Genomic DNA, 14,907 nt, shown 5'->3' on the forward strand with positions numbered 1-14,907 from the left:
ATGGGCTGTCTGTGTTGCGCCCACCACGGGTATTGAAATCCGGTTTTTAGTGTTATAGGCTGTCAGGCTTACCGCCGAATCATTGGTAGGCAAGTTTAAAATGTTTAGACCACTTCTATGTTAGAAGATAAGGCTAGTGTTCTATAATGATTTAAGGACACTGCAGACATCCATGTTTGTTATTAATGTAGCGATCTCTTGTTATTTTACAATGTACTTAACATCACTAAAACGTTTCTCGCAGTTATTATTATTTCAATTGTAAAATAAACTCATAATAGGAAAATTTCAAACAATGAAAGAGAACACGTAAAGAAATTCAGCGTGGTGTGGTATGAAACACCTAGAGTGGTGTGCCCTCTATACTCAGAATATAATATCTTATTTGTTTGTAATTTTATATATCCTTATATTTAAGAAACATTTAAACACAATTCTTTTTTCTACCAATTAACTGCGACCTTTTCCATTTTATCTTTTGTCTTTTAAATAGAAGATTTTTTTACTTGTTTCAGTGCCTGCATAATACTAATAGCTAAAACTAAAACGTTATATTGTGATGGCATACGTCATAAAATTTAAAAACGCGCGAATTTCCGTAAAGTAAAGGCATAAAGGAACTAGTTTTCTTGAATTATTCAAACACATTGCTGAAATTAATCATTGAAAAATACTGATTTGGGCTATAAGAACAGTTTGTACAAATAAGTGAAAAATTTTATGATGACTACCAACGTTGCGAGTCCTAGTCCTAACAAAGGAGAAAGGTAATGGAGGTGATTGTGAAGAATTTCGTTAAGCCTAACTTATGACACTAACAGTAACTGTCGTAGAAATTATTATTTATATTCAGTAATTAATAATATTACCATACCCGATATATTGGGCTTCTTTTCTCGTATTCTTTTTCTATGTATCTTGCGTGCATTTAAATATTGTGATTACTTACTCTGTTACACATTTAATTTTTTGCGATGAATTTGAATCAAACTCGAACTTCGAAGTAATTTAATTTAGAGCAGACTAAAAGAAAAGTAAAATTTCAAGGCTCATCGGACAGGTTAGAATACGACAGACATAATAACGGTCTAGGCATTTTATATATCATCAGTTTTCATGAACAACAACTGTTAGATATTGTTAACTTCCTGTAATAGTAACAGTTTAGTAATGTGTAACAAAATGTGACTGTGTTCTTATTAATCTTAGACAAGTTTAGAGAATCCAAAGGTGCTTTAAATTGAACCCTAATACACAGTAGTGGAAAGTAGAATTACCGGTATGAACTCTTTTTGACTTTTTAAATACATTTTTGTAAACTGTTCATGCACTAGATTGTGTAATAATATTTGAGTGGCAAAAAAATGTGATGAAAAATACCACCAATGTCACAATTTATTTTGTTAAATTATTACTACAGCAGTAGGGTTCCTTATGTATTTTATACATTTTTGTATGAGCCAATTTTTTAAAATGAAAGAAGACAAAGACATAAATATATATATATAGTCAACATGTTGACTCCACAAAGTAGTGAATAGTATATAAAGTCAATAATTGGAGGATTAGTCATATCTAAATAGCAGAGTGATTATAGCATCCATGTAAATTTTATCACCCCAGACTATCTTTGCTATAGCCATTTAAAGTTGACTCATTGAAAACTTGAATTACTTTGGCATCTTGCTACTACCTTTATGTACTTAAAAGGCAGGTATGTAGCAGCATTTGCATCTCTTGTGAAGCATATTTGTTGTCTTGTTGAAAGATAAGCATTTGTTATTATGTACATGTGGCAACATAATTTGAGAATTATCAATATCATCATTAGAGCTGGGAAATTAGTGGAATTACCTATAAGATTAATTGATGGACTTGTTAATCACGTATATTCAATTGATTTATTATTTTCCCATGAGGCTTGGGTAGTTGGAATAACTAAAAATAGTAACAATTGTAAACTAATTTTGTTTAGTTGATTGTTTTCATGCATCATAATGTTTTGGGACAACATGGGACCCGTTTGTTCATCTTGGCTGTCCCATCCTCTAAACTAAACTAAAACTATTAATATATTAATTAAAAACAACAAAAACATAAAGCCCACCCCTATCATTCATATACTTGTCAAAATTTCTCTTAAACTTGCTTAAATTTACTGATTCCACATCTCAAGGCAACCCATTCTAAAGGCCAGCCACCATTACAAATATAAAACTGTTTTAGCTGAAGATGACTCCTACCCTGTAAAAATTTATATTTGTGTCCCCTAGTCCTACTATTCTCAGTGTTAAGTATGAAAAAAAAGATGATGCATCATCACTATCAATTCCCTTTACATTAAGTTACAATTTTAAACACCTCAATCAAATCCCCTCTAACTTCTGTTTTAAAGAGAAAACAGTTTGAGAGATTTCAACCTCTCCTCGTATGACAACCCCTTCATTTCAGGCACCATTCTGATAACCTTCCTCTGAACCCTTTCCAACAATTAAATGTCCTTCCTAAGGTAAGGAGCCCAAGGCTGAACACAATACTCCAAATGTGGCCTAACCAGTGACCTATACAATGAAATTATAACATCTTTAGACTTATATTCAATATTTCTGTAGATACAACCAAAAATCCAGTTTGCCCTACCATTAGCAATAGCACCTTATAAAGTGAACTCATGACCATCTTTGACTTATACTAAGTATGTTTGTGTATACAACCTAAAATCCTGTTTGTGTTTACTAGTCAACTTATATTATGTACAAGGCATTAGACAGCACTGGCGAACCTTTTTGAGAGCATGTGCCCAAATTGTCGATAATTTTTGGAAAACTTCTTTCACATGCCCATGGAAGTTTTGAGCAGCAAAATTACTGTTATTATTATTAATTATATGTATTATAAATATTTTATATATAATTATTATATTATATAATTAATTAATTATATAATACACAATCTCTACACCTTCAGATATATATTGGTCGGGTAACAAAAAACTTGGGACAGCAGTGAATTCCGCATAGCAAGAAAATTTTCTCGCATGCCATTGGTTTGCCATCCCTGGCCTTAGAGATTTTGTAATACCTATTCCAAGCTATTTTTCCTCACCAACTTGGGTCAATCATTTTGCCCAATCTTTTAATCATCATGTAACCATGAAACTACATATACTATAACATTTATGTGTATCTTCATGAAATTTTGCAAGCTTTTAGTAAACATTACAAGTCTTTTGTACACAAAATATCACATTTTTTAATTAATTATTTTTACTAAAGATTTGTCTGTGCATTTATGGATTCATAGTCTGACTGATTCTGACTAGTCTGAGTTCAAGGTTTTTATATGTTAAAAACAAAACACATTTTTTCATCTTACAGTTTTCAAATTTTGTTTGCATAGCCTTTAGAACCTCCTATATGAGTATCAGTAGTTTTTTAAGTAAAACTTTATATCTTATCTGTAATTATTTCTCCCTTAATCATCCCAGTCCATTTTACCTACCTTGTAACCACCATAAAAAAAATGAAATAAATCTAAATTATACTTTTTTCTTTCTAGAATGACTATATATTGTAACAAAAAAACAAGTTATCCATCCTAAAAAGCTTCAGACTTTTGTAGAAGTTTTTACATATTTTTACTTAATTTAGTTTTATTGCTTTTTGAACCATGTCTAACTGCTAAACATGCATAGCAAAGCTATAAACACCTGGCCAGCAAATAGCTTATGTTACAATAAAGTATTAAATCATGTAATGCATGTGCTGCTCACATGCATATCTTGCTGATAAATGTTGTTTTTTTTCTTACCTAGCTTAATGAGTTTCTAATTGTTATATTTTGATTACTTTTATAAGAATAAAAAAAAAGGTACTTTTCCATTATACCCCCGTAATTGTTACCCGTATGTTTAAGAACCAATTATATTAGTTTTTTTAATCACCAGTTTGTCTCCACACAAAATTAAATCATAATACAGGTTAAATATGTTGTTTATTAAATAAATACAACCAAAAACTAATTTATTGTTTACTTGAACTTGAATCCATTAGTTTATATTCAGCTTGTAGATATAGGATGGTTATAATATAAATCATGCTAAATACTTTGTATTATTAACATTATGTATACATCAAAGACTAGTTATTGTCACTTGTAATAAAGTTCTGTTTCTAAGTTCTGTATAATTAAAGATAAACTTTATTACTTTAGTGTGAAGACAAACTAGGGATAAAAAAACTAACATAAATGTTTCTAAAATGTTAGGCTTAACAGTGACAGTTGTGGTGGTATAACAGAAAAGTACCATATATATATATATATATATGTGTGTGTGTGTGTGTGTGTAGTAAAAGAAATTTAGTAATAATGTGTGAGTCGTGTTCTTTTTTGCAGTCAATGAAAGTTAACCTTAATTTTTGCTTGAACAAAAAAATAACATGCACAAAGCATAAAATGTTCTATAACTATTATGATTTAAGTGGCATTTTAACTAAGCTATAAGTACATTAAAATAACTCTTTAACTGGTTGAGCTGAACTCAGAGGTAGCAACTTTGAATCATATGCCAAATAATTCAAAAGCTATTGTGCAAACAAGCTACTTCCTTTTCTGTTGGTAATAAATGCTGTGACAACTAATATAAAAGATAATTATTGACTTTTTTTTTGAAAGACAGTATATGATAAGAGGATGTGAAATGTGTGTTAGACTTTCTAGTTTGTATCTAAATGAAACAAGATGATTGTAGGCTATAAAGTATATCACAGCAATATCTGTGAGTTTGCAATATGAATTAAAACTCGGAAGTTCAAATAGGGGTGAAAAGATTGTGTAAAATGTGTAACTGGAAGTGAACAAGCGTCACATGATAGAGAAAATGGAGATTGAGAATTAAATATTTCCTTTTGAAATTTAGAAATTAAAACTTATTTGAAAAATTGGTTTAATAACTACATTTTGATGACAAGTTTACTGGCATAACTTGATAATAAAATAGTTTAATTAAAATTTAATGTAACTGTAAAAAGGATGTGACACAGACTTTTACCTAATTGTACACTGGGGGTTAACTTCAATTATTTTTCCCCAGTAAGGCTATTGTTGTATATCCTTAGTATAAGAATAATTAGCGTGTTCCTAAGCATCTTCTATCCAATTTGAAATATCCATTAATATAATCTGTAAACTTAGATTTTGTGGTTATTCCTTTATTAATGCTATTAATGCAAGTGAAAAAAACAAAGGACCTAGCACAGAACCTTTACATACACCACTTGTAACATTCATTACTCCATTGTGATTCACCCATGAATTAAAAACTGTTTGCTTTGTACCCATAAACTAACTCAATCCATTAGATATTGCACATCCTCATAAGTTGTGTTTAAGTGTTGGAGTGTAGAATGGTGTATATTTCAGTTAATGTTTTACTCTCAGATGATACCATTAGAATTCTTTTGGAAGAAAATTGACTTTATATAATATAAATATTTTAGTTCGTATATCAAAATGACTTTTTAGCTGAAATTTCAATTGCCTTACTTCGTTCTATTCCCATGAAATTTATCATCAATAGATTTCTTTCTTTTAGTGATTAACAACTAAAATTATTTGACCACAACCAAACTGTATAAATCATTGTTATAAATTACGGGACATTGAGGGGCCTTTTATCCTGTCAAGGGTGTCCAGACTACCAACATTATTTAATGCACAGAAAACTGTTCACTAAATCCAATGTTGTTTCCCCAAATATTTATTAGCTCTTTTTTTCTAAACTATTGTGAAGCTGTAGCAGTGGTGGATCCAAAATTTTGGCCAGGGGTTTTAATAGAATTGTTATTAGCTTATTTGGGAACTGAGTGACAAAGGCATGGAAAGGGTTGGAAATGGGAGAGAGTTTCTTCTCTATTCCAGCTAGGGAGTCTTAAGGTAGTGCTGTAAGCTCCTTCCAGAGGGTTGCAGAAACCCATCTGTCAATGCATTATGCACATTTAGAATCATGAAAATGATAGGAAGCAAGAATGTTTGATTAATTTATTTACTACCTATATAAAATCACCTTAATCGTGGAATACAGTACACAAACTCTCCTTCTCATATAGCACACAAAACAAATGGTACATACATCTGAATACCTCCACACAGCCTCATCACACTCAAAAATATTAGATACACTATATTTAAATAGCATAGTTTTTTTTTCACACTCAACAAATTACGGCATGCTTTACAATAATTTGGTATACCAGAAACTTGTGATGAGTAGTAGTACTGGTATATCAAAATGTTGTGTTTCTAGTATTGTGCACTTTGGGAGCCATGGTACTAAGTTGGAAATAATACTGCCATGATTAGAGGTCACATTAGCCATTTTAAAATTGTTTCTTAAAATTATTTCTTCAATGATAATGCCTAGATTTTTACGTACTGTATTAAAGTAGTTATTTTCTAATGTAAGTTAACACGAAAGCAATAATGCATCACCTATAGTAATTTATGCCTAATGCCCAATCATAATGCACATACATAGTAGTATGTGCAATAATGATAACTCAGAGGTATACTTTAAACTCTTGCACTGTTGAATGTTTAGAATCAATGAAAAATATATTCACTTATCATTCACCTTTTCAGACATTTTATTCCAAACAACTCATTACTGTTTTACATGTTCATAAGCATGAGTATGACATTGTTAGAGGCTTCAGTGTTGTATCTATAACTTCACAGTTACTTAAATGCTTTGTAATCAAATAGGAAAATGCATAATCATAACTCGTGTTTTTAATAGGCAAAAACATACTTAGCCTTAGTAAAAACAACAACAAAGATGTATTCTGGGTGTTCATCAAGTAACCTAAATTTGATAATTGTAATTATCTTGCAGAGTTTGGAAATCATTAGGGAAAGAATAAGAATAAAACTAGAAAGACTATTCAGATAATATAGGCTTCTTGTGTTAGAAACTAGAACTGGGCAATTGATGGTATTTTGTTTAATCAACATCCCCATTTATTGATTAGTATAGTATTCCTCAAATCATGGTAGATACATAATTAAAACAAAAGTTGGTGCTGCCTGCTAGTTGCCTTTCTCTGATCATCAGCTCAGTATTAATGATACTGGTAGAAAGGCTTTGTAGCTTTGCCAAAATAAAGACACAGTGAGTAAGTTTGTTGGTAATGGAAATCCTATCCGAGACTCGAATCACAAGCTTCCACTTGAATCATCGAAGTTGAACAAACTTGAAGTAAATAAGAATTAACTTATCTGACTAAAATTGGGCAGAGCACAGATAACCTATTATGTAGATTTTCATTTAGAAACAAACATAATAACAATATTTTGATTACTTGGATGGCTGGATTGATAAAAAATTGTAATAATTGGAAGGTTAGTTTCGATTAGTTGATTATTTTTATGACAGCTGATATAATTGTATTTTCAAGTAAATGATTGTTGAAATAATAGGAAACAATAATAATTGAAAACACTAATTTTGATTAATTAATTAATTTACACGACACTAATCTAAGTAATTGTTGCTCATAGGTAATAAATTATTCTGTTGAATTCCTCAGCTTTGTTAACAGTGTTTAACTTTTTTTCCATGCTAGCAGCTGTAATGTTTTATTTTTATGATAATGGTATGATACATGACCACTTTTTAAAAAGTTAGCTGTGTAACACTAAACCATATGTTTTGTATTTTTTACATAGAAGAGACTTCCACTATAATAGTGTAGTATTTTGGATTAATCGTGTAGACCATATAGTCATAAACTAACCTTAATAAGTCAAAAGCTGAAATCATTTTTATATATTCAATAATATAAAAGTTTTAGTTATTATAGCTTTACCTTGCAAAGTTTAAAACCAAATAAATAATAAGGTAACCCAGACTCTTACCGAATAACATTAACAGTAGTTTTATTGTAACAAATTGTTAGCTTATGGGTGTGTCATAATGAAAGTGTAATGTTTGGAGCAGTGAAACATTTTTCAAATTGCATTATATAAAAAGTACATTGTAATTTGATACAATTGGATTTGTTAGAAGTGCAATGCTGTTACCTTTTGCAGCAACAAACAAGGAGCTAATTATAACAAATCTGCATTTTATGATAGTCATAATGGAATACTGTGCAAAAGAGTCACATGAATAGAAGTGTTACAAATAATAGGAGCTCCTAGTATGTTTTTTATTATCAATGTTCTTCCAATGTTTCTTTTCTGGTGGTATTGTAGCAATATCAAGTATGATACTAAATTGGTAGTAATATCATTGAGCAAAATATTGGTATCTTTTACCACTACCAGAAACATACAGTTGGAAAGTAACTGACCTAAAATTTTTGTAGGCATTTTAAAGTACACACCATCATTTGTACCTTCTAAGTAATAATAATTATAATTGTTGTTGTTTTTTGTTTTACTAATTTTAACCCTTGTTTATTTAAGATAATATGTTGCAATGAATTATCTATGGGTGGGTGAGGGGTTGAGCCCTTCAAACCATGTCTGCTTCTGCAATGTGTTGTCTCTACTGTCCTAGATTGAAATCTGCTCCACTGACTAACCACCTGTTAGAGAAGTTAAACTACCTCAACTGAAAATGTATGATTTTTTTTTTTTTACAATCTTAAATTTATAACTTGTACAGCATCATCTTTACAAAAATATAATGATAGCAGTTATGTTTGTATGATAGTAAGCATGAATCTTCAGGTCATCATTTCGTTTCGGAAGTAAAATCTGGATATGATATTAATCATTAAATTAAGACTAGATCCTGTATACATATACAAAAGTATTTTAACTCTTTAATAGAAGGACTTGTAGAACCTTATCTGTTATTGATTTAAAATACTGCACTGAACATAACTATACATGATGTCAGAGGTTGGTTTCTTACCTGAGTAAAGAGACATATGTTCATGATGCAGTGTTGTATCTTTGAAAGCATTAGTCTTTGGTTGTACTGTATGAAAGTTAGTGCTACTAACTCAAAACAGTTTAAACAGTAGCGTATCATCATAAATTTGTTACTCAGTAATAGTGGTTAAGGAGTTTTCTTTGGTAGAGAGATATGTTAGGGATAAATGGAGAAAAAATAGGCATGTTATACTAAGGTTATGTTTTTTCAAGAAACTTTAAAAAAATGTTTCAAGGTAACAGATAGTCTATGTTTCATAAGTAAGTTATGATATATTATTCATATATTGTTACTTTCATTAATAGTATTTATCATACTATTTAGTTTATTGAATGTAATTACTTTAAGTTTATTAATTTTTATTAGTATAATTTTATTACAAAGGTTCTTTTGCATTGATAGCATAATATATGTACTTAGGACTAACATAGAACTCCAATACTTGACAAATCATGAGATATTATTGGGTTTTTAGCTATAAAAATTGACAGTGAAGGTACCCAATTGTTCTTTATATACATAGAAACATTAGAAGGGTGTATTTAATTAGCTATGCTGATTATCAGATTGATTTTTAGTTTCACAGCAAGTACATAGCTTGCTCTGGTTGGAATTTAATAACATAATACATTGTTTTCCAAAGTTTGGGGTGCACGCCTTTACCTGGGCTCGAGCAGTGAAGGTAGAGTCAATAGTGCAATAATGCAAAATTGTTTTAATATATTTTTTATTAATGAAAATAATAAGTGATTATTACAACACATTTGAATGTTTATCTGTGTATTACAACTTGTCACTTAACTCACTCTTTCACTCAATTAAAAAATTAGGGGGGGTGCAAGACCCCATATTTATTAAAGGGGGTCATGGATAACAAAAGTAAAACATATTCTTGTATAAGAACTTTTTTGTTTAGGCTATTGTCCTAGTAGCTCTTTTCTGAAATTTTTCCAGCAATTCAATGTCCTAACTAAAGTTGTTGGCTGTGAAGTAATGCTGCTGTTTTACAAAAGGATTTGGTGAGTTGGGTGAATAAATGGCAGATGGCTTTTCATTTTAATGTACATGGGTTATCGTAATTTTGATTATAATTTTCTTGGGAAGAATCTTAAGTGTCATGGAAGAAAAGGATCTTAGTGTTTAGGTAGATCAGTCTCTTACTCCATCCAAGCAGTTTACTGTTGCTAGTTTAGGGCAATTAGGATTGCATCTATAGGAAATATTTAATATAAGTATAAAAAGTTATTTCATTGTGTAGGTCACTGGTTAGACCACATTTGAGTACTGTGTTCAGTCTTGGGTTTCTTACTTTAGTTAGGACATTGAATTGCTGGGAAAAGTTCAGAAAAGAGCTACTAAGGCAATACCCTGAATGGAAAGGTTCTTATACAAGGATAGATTAACCCTTTCCAGACAGATCACGGGTGAAAGGCCATGTCATCCACACTTGTCTACTATTAACAGTAGTGAAAAAAGCTTAAGTAAGAACATGTTCAAAGACAAATATATACTGGATGAAATAATAACAAGCTGAGGCCTTAAAAAAATCAAGCTTCCAAATGCATAAAAGGCTGTGGGTAATAAAGGGAAAACCTAAATGGAGGAATGAATTTGATCCTGATGATTTTCTTCTTTTTTTAAATCTTTACCTGATTTGAAGCTGAATGTTATTGAAGTTTAATGAAATACAGTTACTGTTAGAGATTGACTTCAGCAATATGACAAATAATCTTTTTCTGAATCAACATTGTAAAATAAATTTTATGATTTATATCTGTATTTAATTCTGTTAAATATTTATAATTTTCCAGTTTTCACAAGTTATTTAAATGCTATAAAAATACTTTGTTTTGTTTTTTGCAGATATGTTTTATGCACCTTTCAGAAAGAAAAAAAAGCAACTCCTTTTATAAGTAAATCATGTCTTTTATCTCTCCCATTTAAAGAAATCTTGCTGGTGAAGCTGTAAATTACCTTTTCCAAGGTAAAAGGCACCTCCTTGTACAAGATTATCCATCAGCTGTCTCTAGCTTTCAAGAGTCATGCAAGTTGTTTGCAGAAAAATATGGAGAAACAGCCAATGAATGTGGAGAGGCATATTTTTTCTATGGAAAAGCTCTTTTGGAATTAGCAAGACTTGAAATGGGTGTCCTAGGGAATGCACTTCAAGGGGGTAAGTGTTTGGGTTTCCAGCTTATTGGGTGGAGTATCACACATCAATTAACATAAAGATGAAAAAGGTACCTCAAGGCTGTTTGGCTCATTGAGTTCACTGCTAATCACTGGATGACAAAAACCAGCATTACCTCTTTTAATGTAACCATTGACATTCATATGCCTACCAGACAAAATCTTAGAGTTTTAATTATTGGTGCACACCAAATCATTATTCCATCAACTAGTACTGCAGCAGGGAAAAAAAAATGGAATTTTAAGTACTGTTCAACCTTTAAAGGCTTGAGCATATGAAGAAACAAGTCCAACTGTTCAGCCTTATCCACAAGTTTACTACTAATACTTCATTCTTGAGTTATTAGATTAAAATTTTTATTGAGATAAAATTATGCAGCCCTTGTATTTCTTAATGCATCATACTACCAATTTCATGTTACTTGCTCTTTAAGCACTGTGAAGTTCCTTCTACAATGTAGGCAAACATAGACAACACCATGACATGTTACTGAAGTATCGCGGTTGTTGAGTATATCTATACAGTTAAAGAAGGAATAAAATATTTATTTGTAAGATACAGGACATCACCCATTAAGTACAACTTACAATGCAATTATACTTGTGTAATTACAAATGTCAGAACTTGTAACAATACTCAGTTATTGAACAAGACTTTATGCAAAATGTTACTCATACTAGGTTACATTATAAACATTCAGGAAATTTTAAACTATTTTTGGCCAAAAGGTGAGCAACTACTAGTTAAAAATGGTAACTTAAGACATGTCTTAGTTATAGCTTTCCAACACTTATTACCCATGACATTCAAGTTACCATTACAAATATTATCAAGATGTTCAACAGGTAGTTTATCCAAGCAGCAAATTTGATTCACATAATATCTAATTTTTCCCTTGCTTCATGTAAAGCAAATGCATCCTCTCCAAGTCCACCTTGTCATCCAGTTTTTGCAATTTGTCATCACTTTAGTAACATTTCATTGTACCATTTCTAGCAGATTGGCATCCTTTTTATAGTCTGAATACCAGAACAGTACACAGTGCTATGCCTAAGGATTTAATTAGTGTCTTATACTAAGGAACACAGAGGTGGCATTTATGCAGAATTCTGCATTATATACACAGAAAATGTTAATAAAATGCAAAGAATAACAGCACTGTGTTTCTAAAATGCAGATGTAACAAGACCTACTAGTTCAGATTACCAAGTGTTTGTTATTCAACATGAAAAATATTGCATCACTCTAATTAGCATCACCTTAAAAGCCCTGAACCCGTGTATCCAAAAGCCACGGGAGTTTCGCAAAAAAGGAGTGAATTAGCCAATAGAGATGATTTAAGTCTGTCATTAGACCATGTCTCCCAGTTGAGAATTTAAAAAGTTTTAACCTGCAATAAAACTAATGCTATCTTGTTAGACTATGGGTTTGCTTATTACTTATTTTCTGATGGATCTGACACTTTATAAGGTAAAGCTGTAATGATTAAAACTTATATATATAATATTAACATTATCTGAACTTTGATTTTATATTCAGATTACTTTAGGACATATGGTTGACATTGATGAACCCAAAGCACTAAATTATTATAGTGGAAGTCTTTCTTCTTTCCTGTAAATGATACTGAAGCTTTGTTTACAGTACTACACAGATAACTTTTATAAAGTTAGTGCATATCATTGTAAAAGTAAGACATTTTTCCGTGGCTACCACATAGAAATTAAACAGTGTTGCTGCATAATAATTGATACTTGAAACTGTCCGTACTTGGTGAAATGCCATAATTACAGAATTGAGGAAAAACAACTGTATGTTTAACAAATACATTGTTTATTTGCCAGAAGAGGCATTATCAGGTACAAGATTCCTTCACCATGTTTGTGACTAAATGGTGTATTTGTGAAATGTACAATTGTCTTGTTTTCCCTCAATTCTGTAATAATACTACATTATCTGAGTATATGCTCTAGTTTTGTCCTGATGGTTAGAGTACTTGTCTCTGCTTGTCTTAAGATCAAAACCTATTGTAGAAAATAATCACTTTCTCAGCTATGAAGGAATTGTAATGTAATGGTGAATCCCACTATTTATTATTCAACTGTTCAATATTATGGATGGTAGCAGATAGCCTTAATAGCTTTACCATAAATAAACTTTCTAATGTTCTTATTAATTCCATAATGATTTTCAAACTTTTAAGAAAAGTATAATTCTCAAAAGATTCATTTTACAAAATAAATTGACTTAATTTGTTATGTTGTTTGACATTAAATTTAGGAGGTATGTGTTTAAAATAAGACTAGAGAAATCATTGGGAACAATTTCTTGCTTTTAAAACTTAAAGTAACTGTAGATGAGTTTATTACTTTGTTAAAACCTTGGTACTCACAGGTTTCAGACATTTTCCCATTACCTACTCAACTCCTTGTTTTTTTATATTACATCTATTTTTCTAACAAAATTAAATCAATTCTGAGTTTGTATGTTTAAGTACTTTACTTTAAACTTATTAATGTTGAAATATATGTGATCCAGTTATTTAAAAGAAACCTAATTTCATCAGCACAAAGAGATCAAGTTGTCATCAATAAAATTTGCAATTAGCAACAAAAGCCCCTAAACAAGATCTTAAACTCTTCAAGGCACATTAATACATTCAATAAATTGCATACGAAATTATAAAAACGAAATAACCCAAGCACTTTTGAAAAGTGGACCTTTCTTCTTCAGGGGCAAACTGGGAATCAACTTGGTAAACTTAGTAAATTTCATATTCATTTTAAATTAAAATTTTGTTTTATACAACATAACCAAAATTTTAGTACAGTGTTTATTATTTTCATTTACTTCTTGAGAATCTTACATAACCATTAAGTTTTGTTCAGTATGTTATTGGTGTTTTCTGAAAGATAACATACACAGTGATATCTATTTTAAAAAGGCTGTAAACATGTCAGAGTTCACTGTACTAAGAACACTCCTTAAATTCATGCTAAATACCCTTTAAAGATGATAATCCAAATAAAGATAACAATATATTCAATCATTTTATGAAAAAAGAAGTCAACACACTATGTCTAGTTTTTCAGTATCTTTTTCAAACTTTTTTTTTGTAGATTGGATGGAATTCCCTCATTGTTTAATGAGTCTCAAAAGTCATTAACATCCCAACAATCGTTTTATTTCTCTGTTTCTTTAAAGTTTTATGTTGCATCACATTAGGACTAGGAGTTTTACCATGTTGATAAGATTTTTTTTCTTTTTTATTAATCTCTGTTATCACCAGTAAACTGTTTTCTTGATAGCATAGTTCTTTCATTTTAGTGTTTCACAAAATCATGGACATATTCTTTTTGTTAAATGATTTCATAAACAGGTCTGAAATACAGGCTTAGTTGATGTACAAAATGCTTTACCCAGACAAAAAAATATGTCCCCTTCTCTGACAGTAACTGTAATTAATGGCTTTTGTAAGTGGATGGTTGAGTGTCTGAGAGAGAGTTCTTGCTCCTTATTTATAACTAGGCTTCCTCAGTGAAAAATAAACTTGAATAATAATCATAAGTTTCTGAATTACAACGTTTATGTGATGAGACTTTTTTTTATTGAAAATGAAATATTGGAAAGCTACTTGAACTGTAAAATTTTTAAATACACTTATGATTGTAAAATGCTGAAAGGAGATGATTATGAGGAGATTGATTCTTCAATTCAAAAGGATATGGACCAAAAATATTTAACTTTTGCTAGGTGGCTTTTAAAGCTTACAATA

The 14,907-nt window shown here is 30.4% G+C and overlaps 1 protein-coding gene across 1 annotated transcript in view; it reads left to right on the top strand.

The window, feature by feature from the left end:
• The first annotated feature begins 414 nt into the window (after nucleotides 1-414).
• Nucleotides 415-14,907, top strand: part of LOC106468273 (protein HGV2-like) — a 39,100-nt gene continuing 24,607 nt past the window's right edge. Inside the window, exons 1-2 of the mRNA XM_013928692.2 lie at nucleotides 415-767; nucleotides 10,888-11,114. Of these exons, the coding sequence (XP_013784146.1) occupies nucleotides 721-767; nucleotides 10,888-11,114 (274 nt within the window). The 5' untranslated portion in view covers nucleotides 415-720. The remainder of the gene's footprint in view (nucleotides 768-10,887; nucleotides 11,115-14,907) is intronic.

This window comes from Limulus polyphemus, unplaced genomic scaffold (genome assembly GCF_000517525.1).
Source record: "Limulus polyphemus unplaced genomic scaffold, Limulus_polyphemus-2.1.2 Scaffold2944, whole genome shotgun sequence".
Lineage (NCBI taxonomy): Eukaryota > Metazoa > Arthropoda > Merostomata > Xiphosura > Limulidae > Limulus > Limulus polyphemus.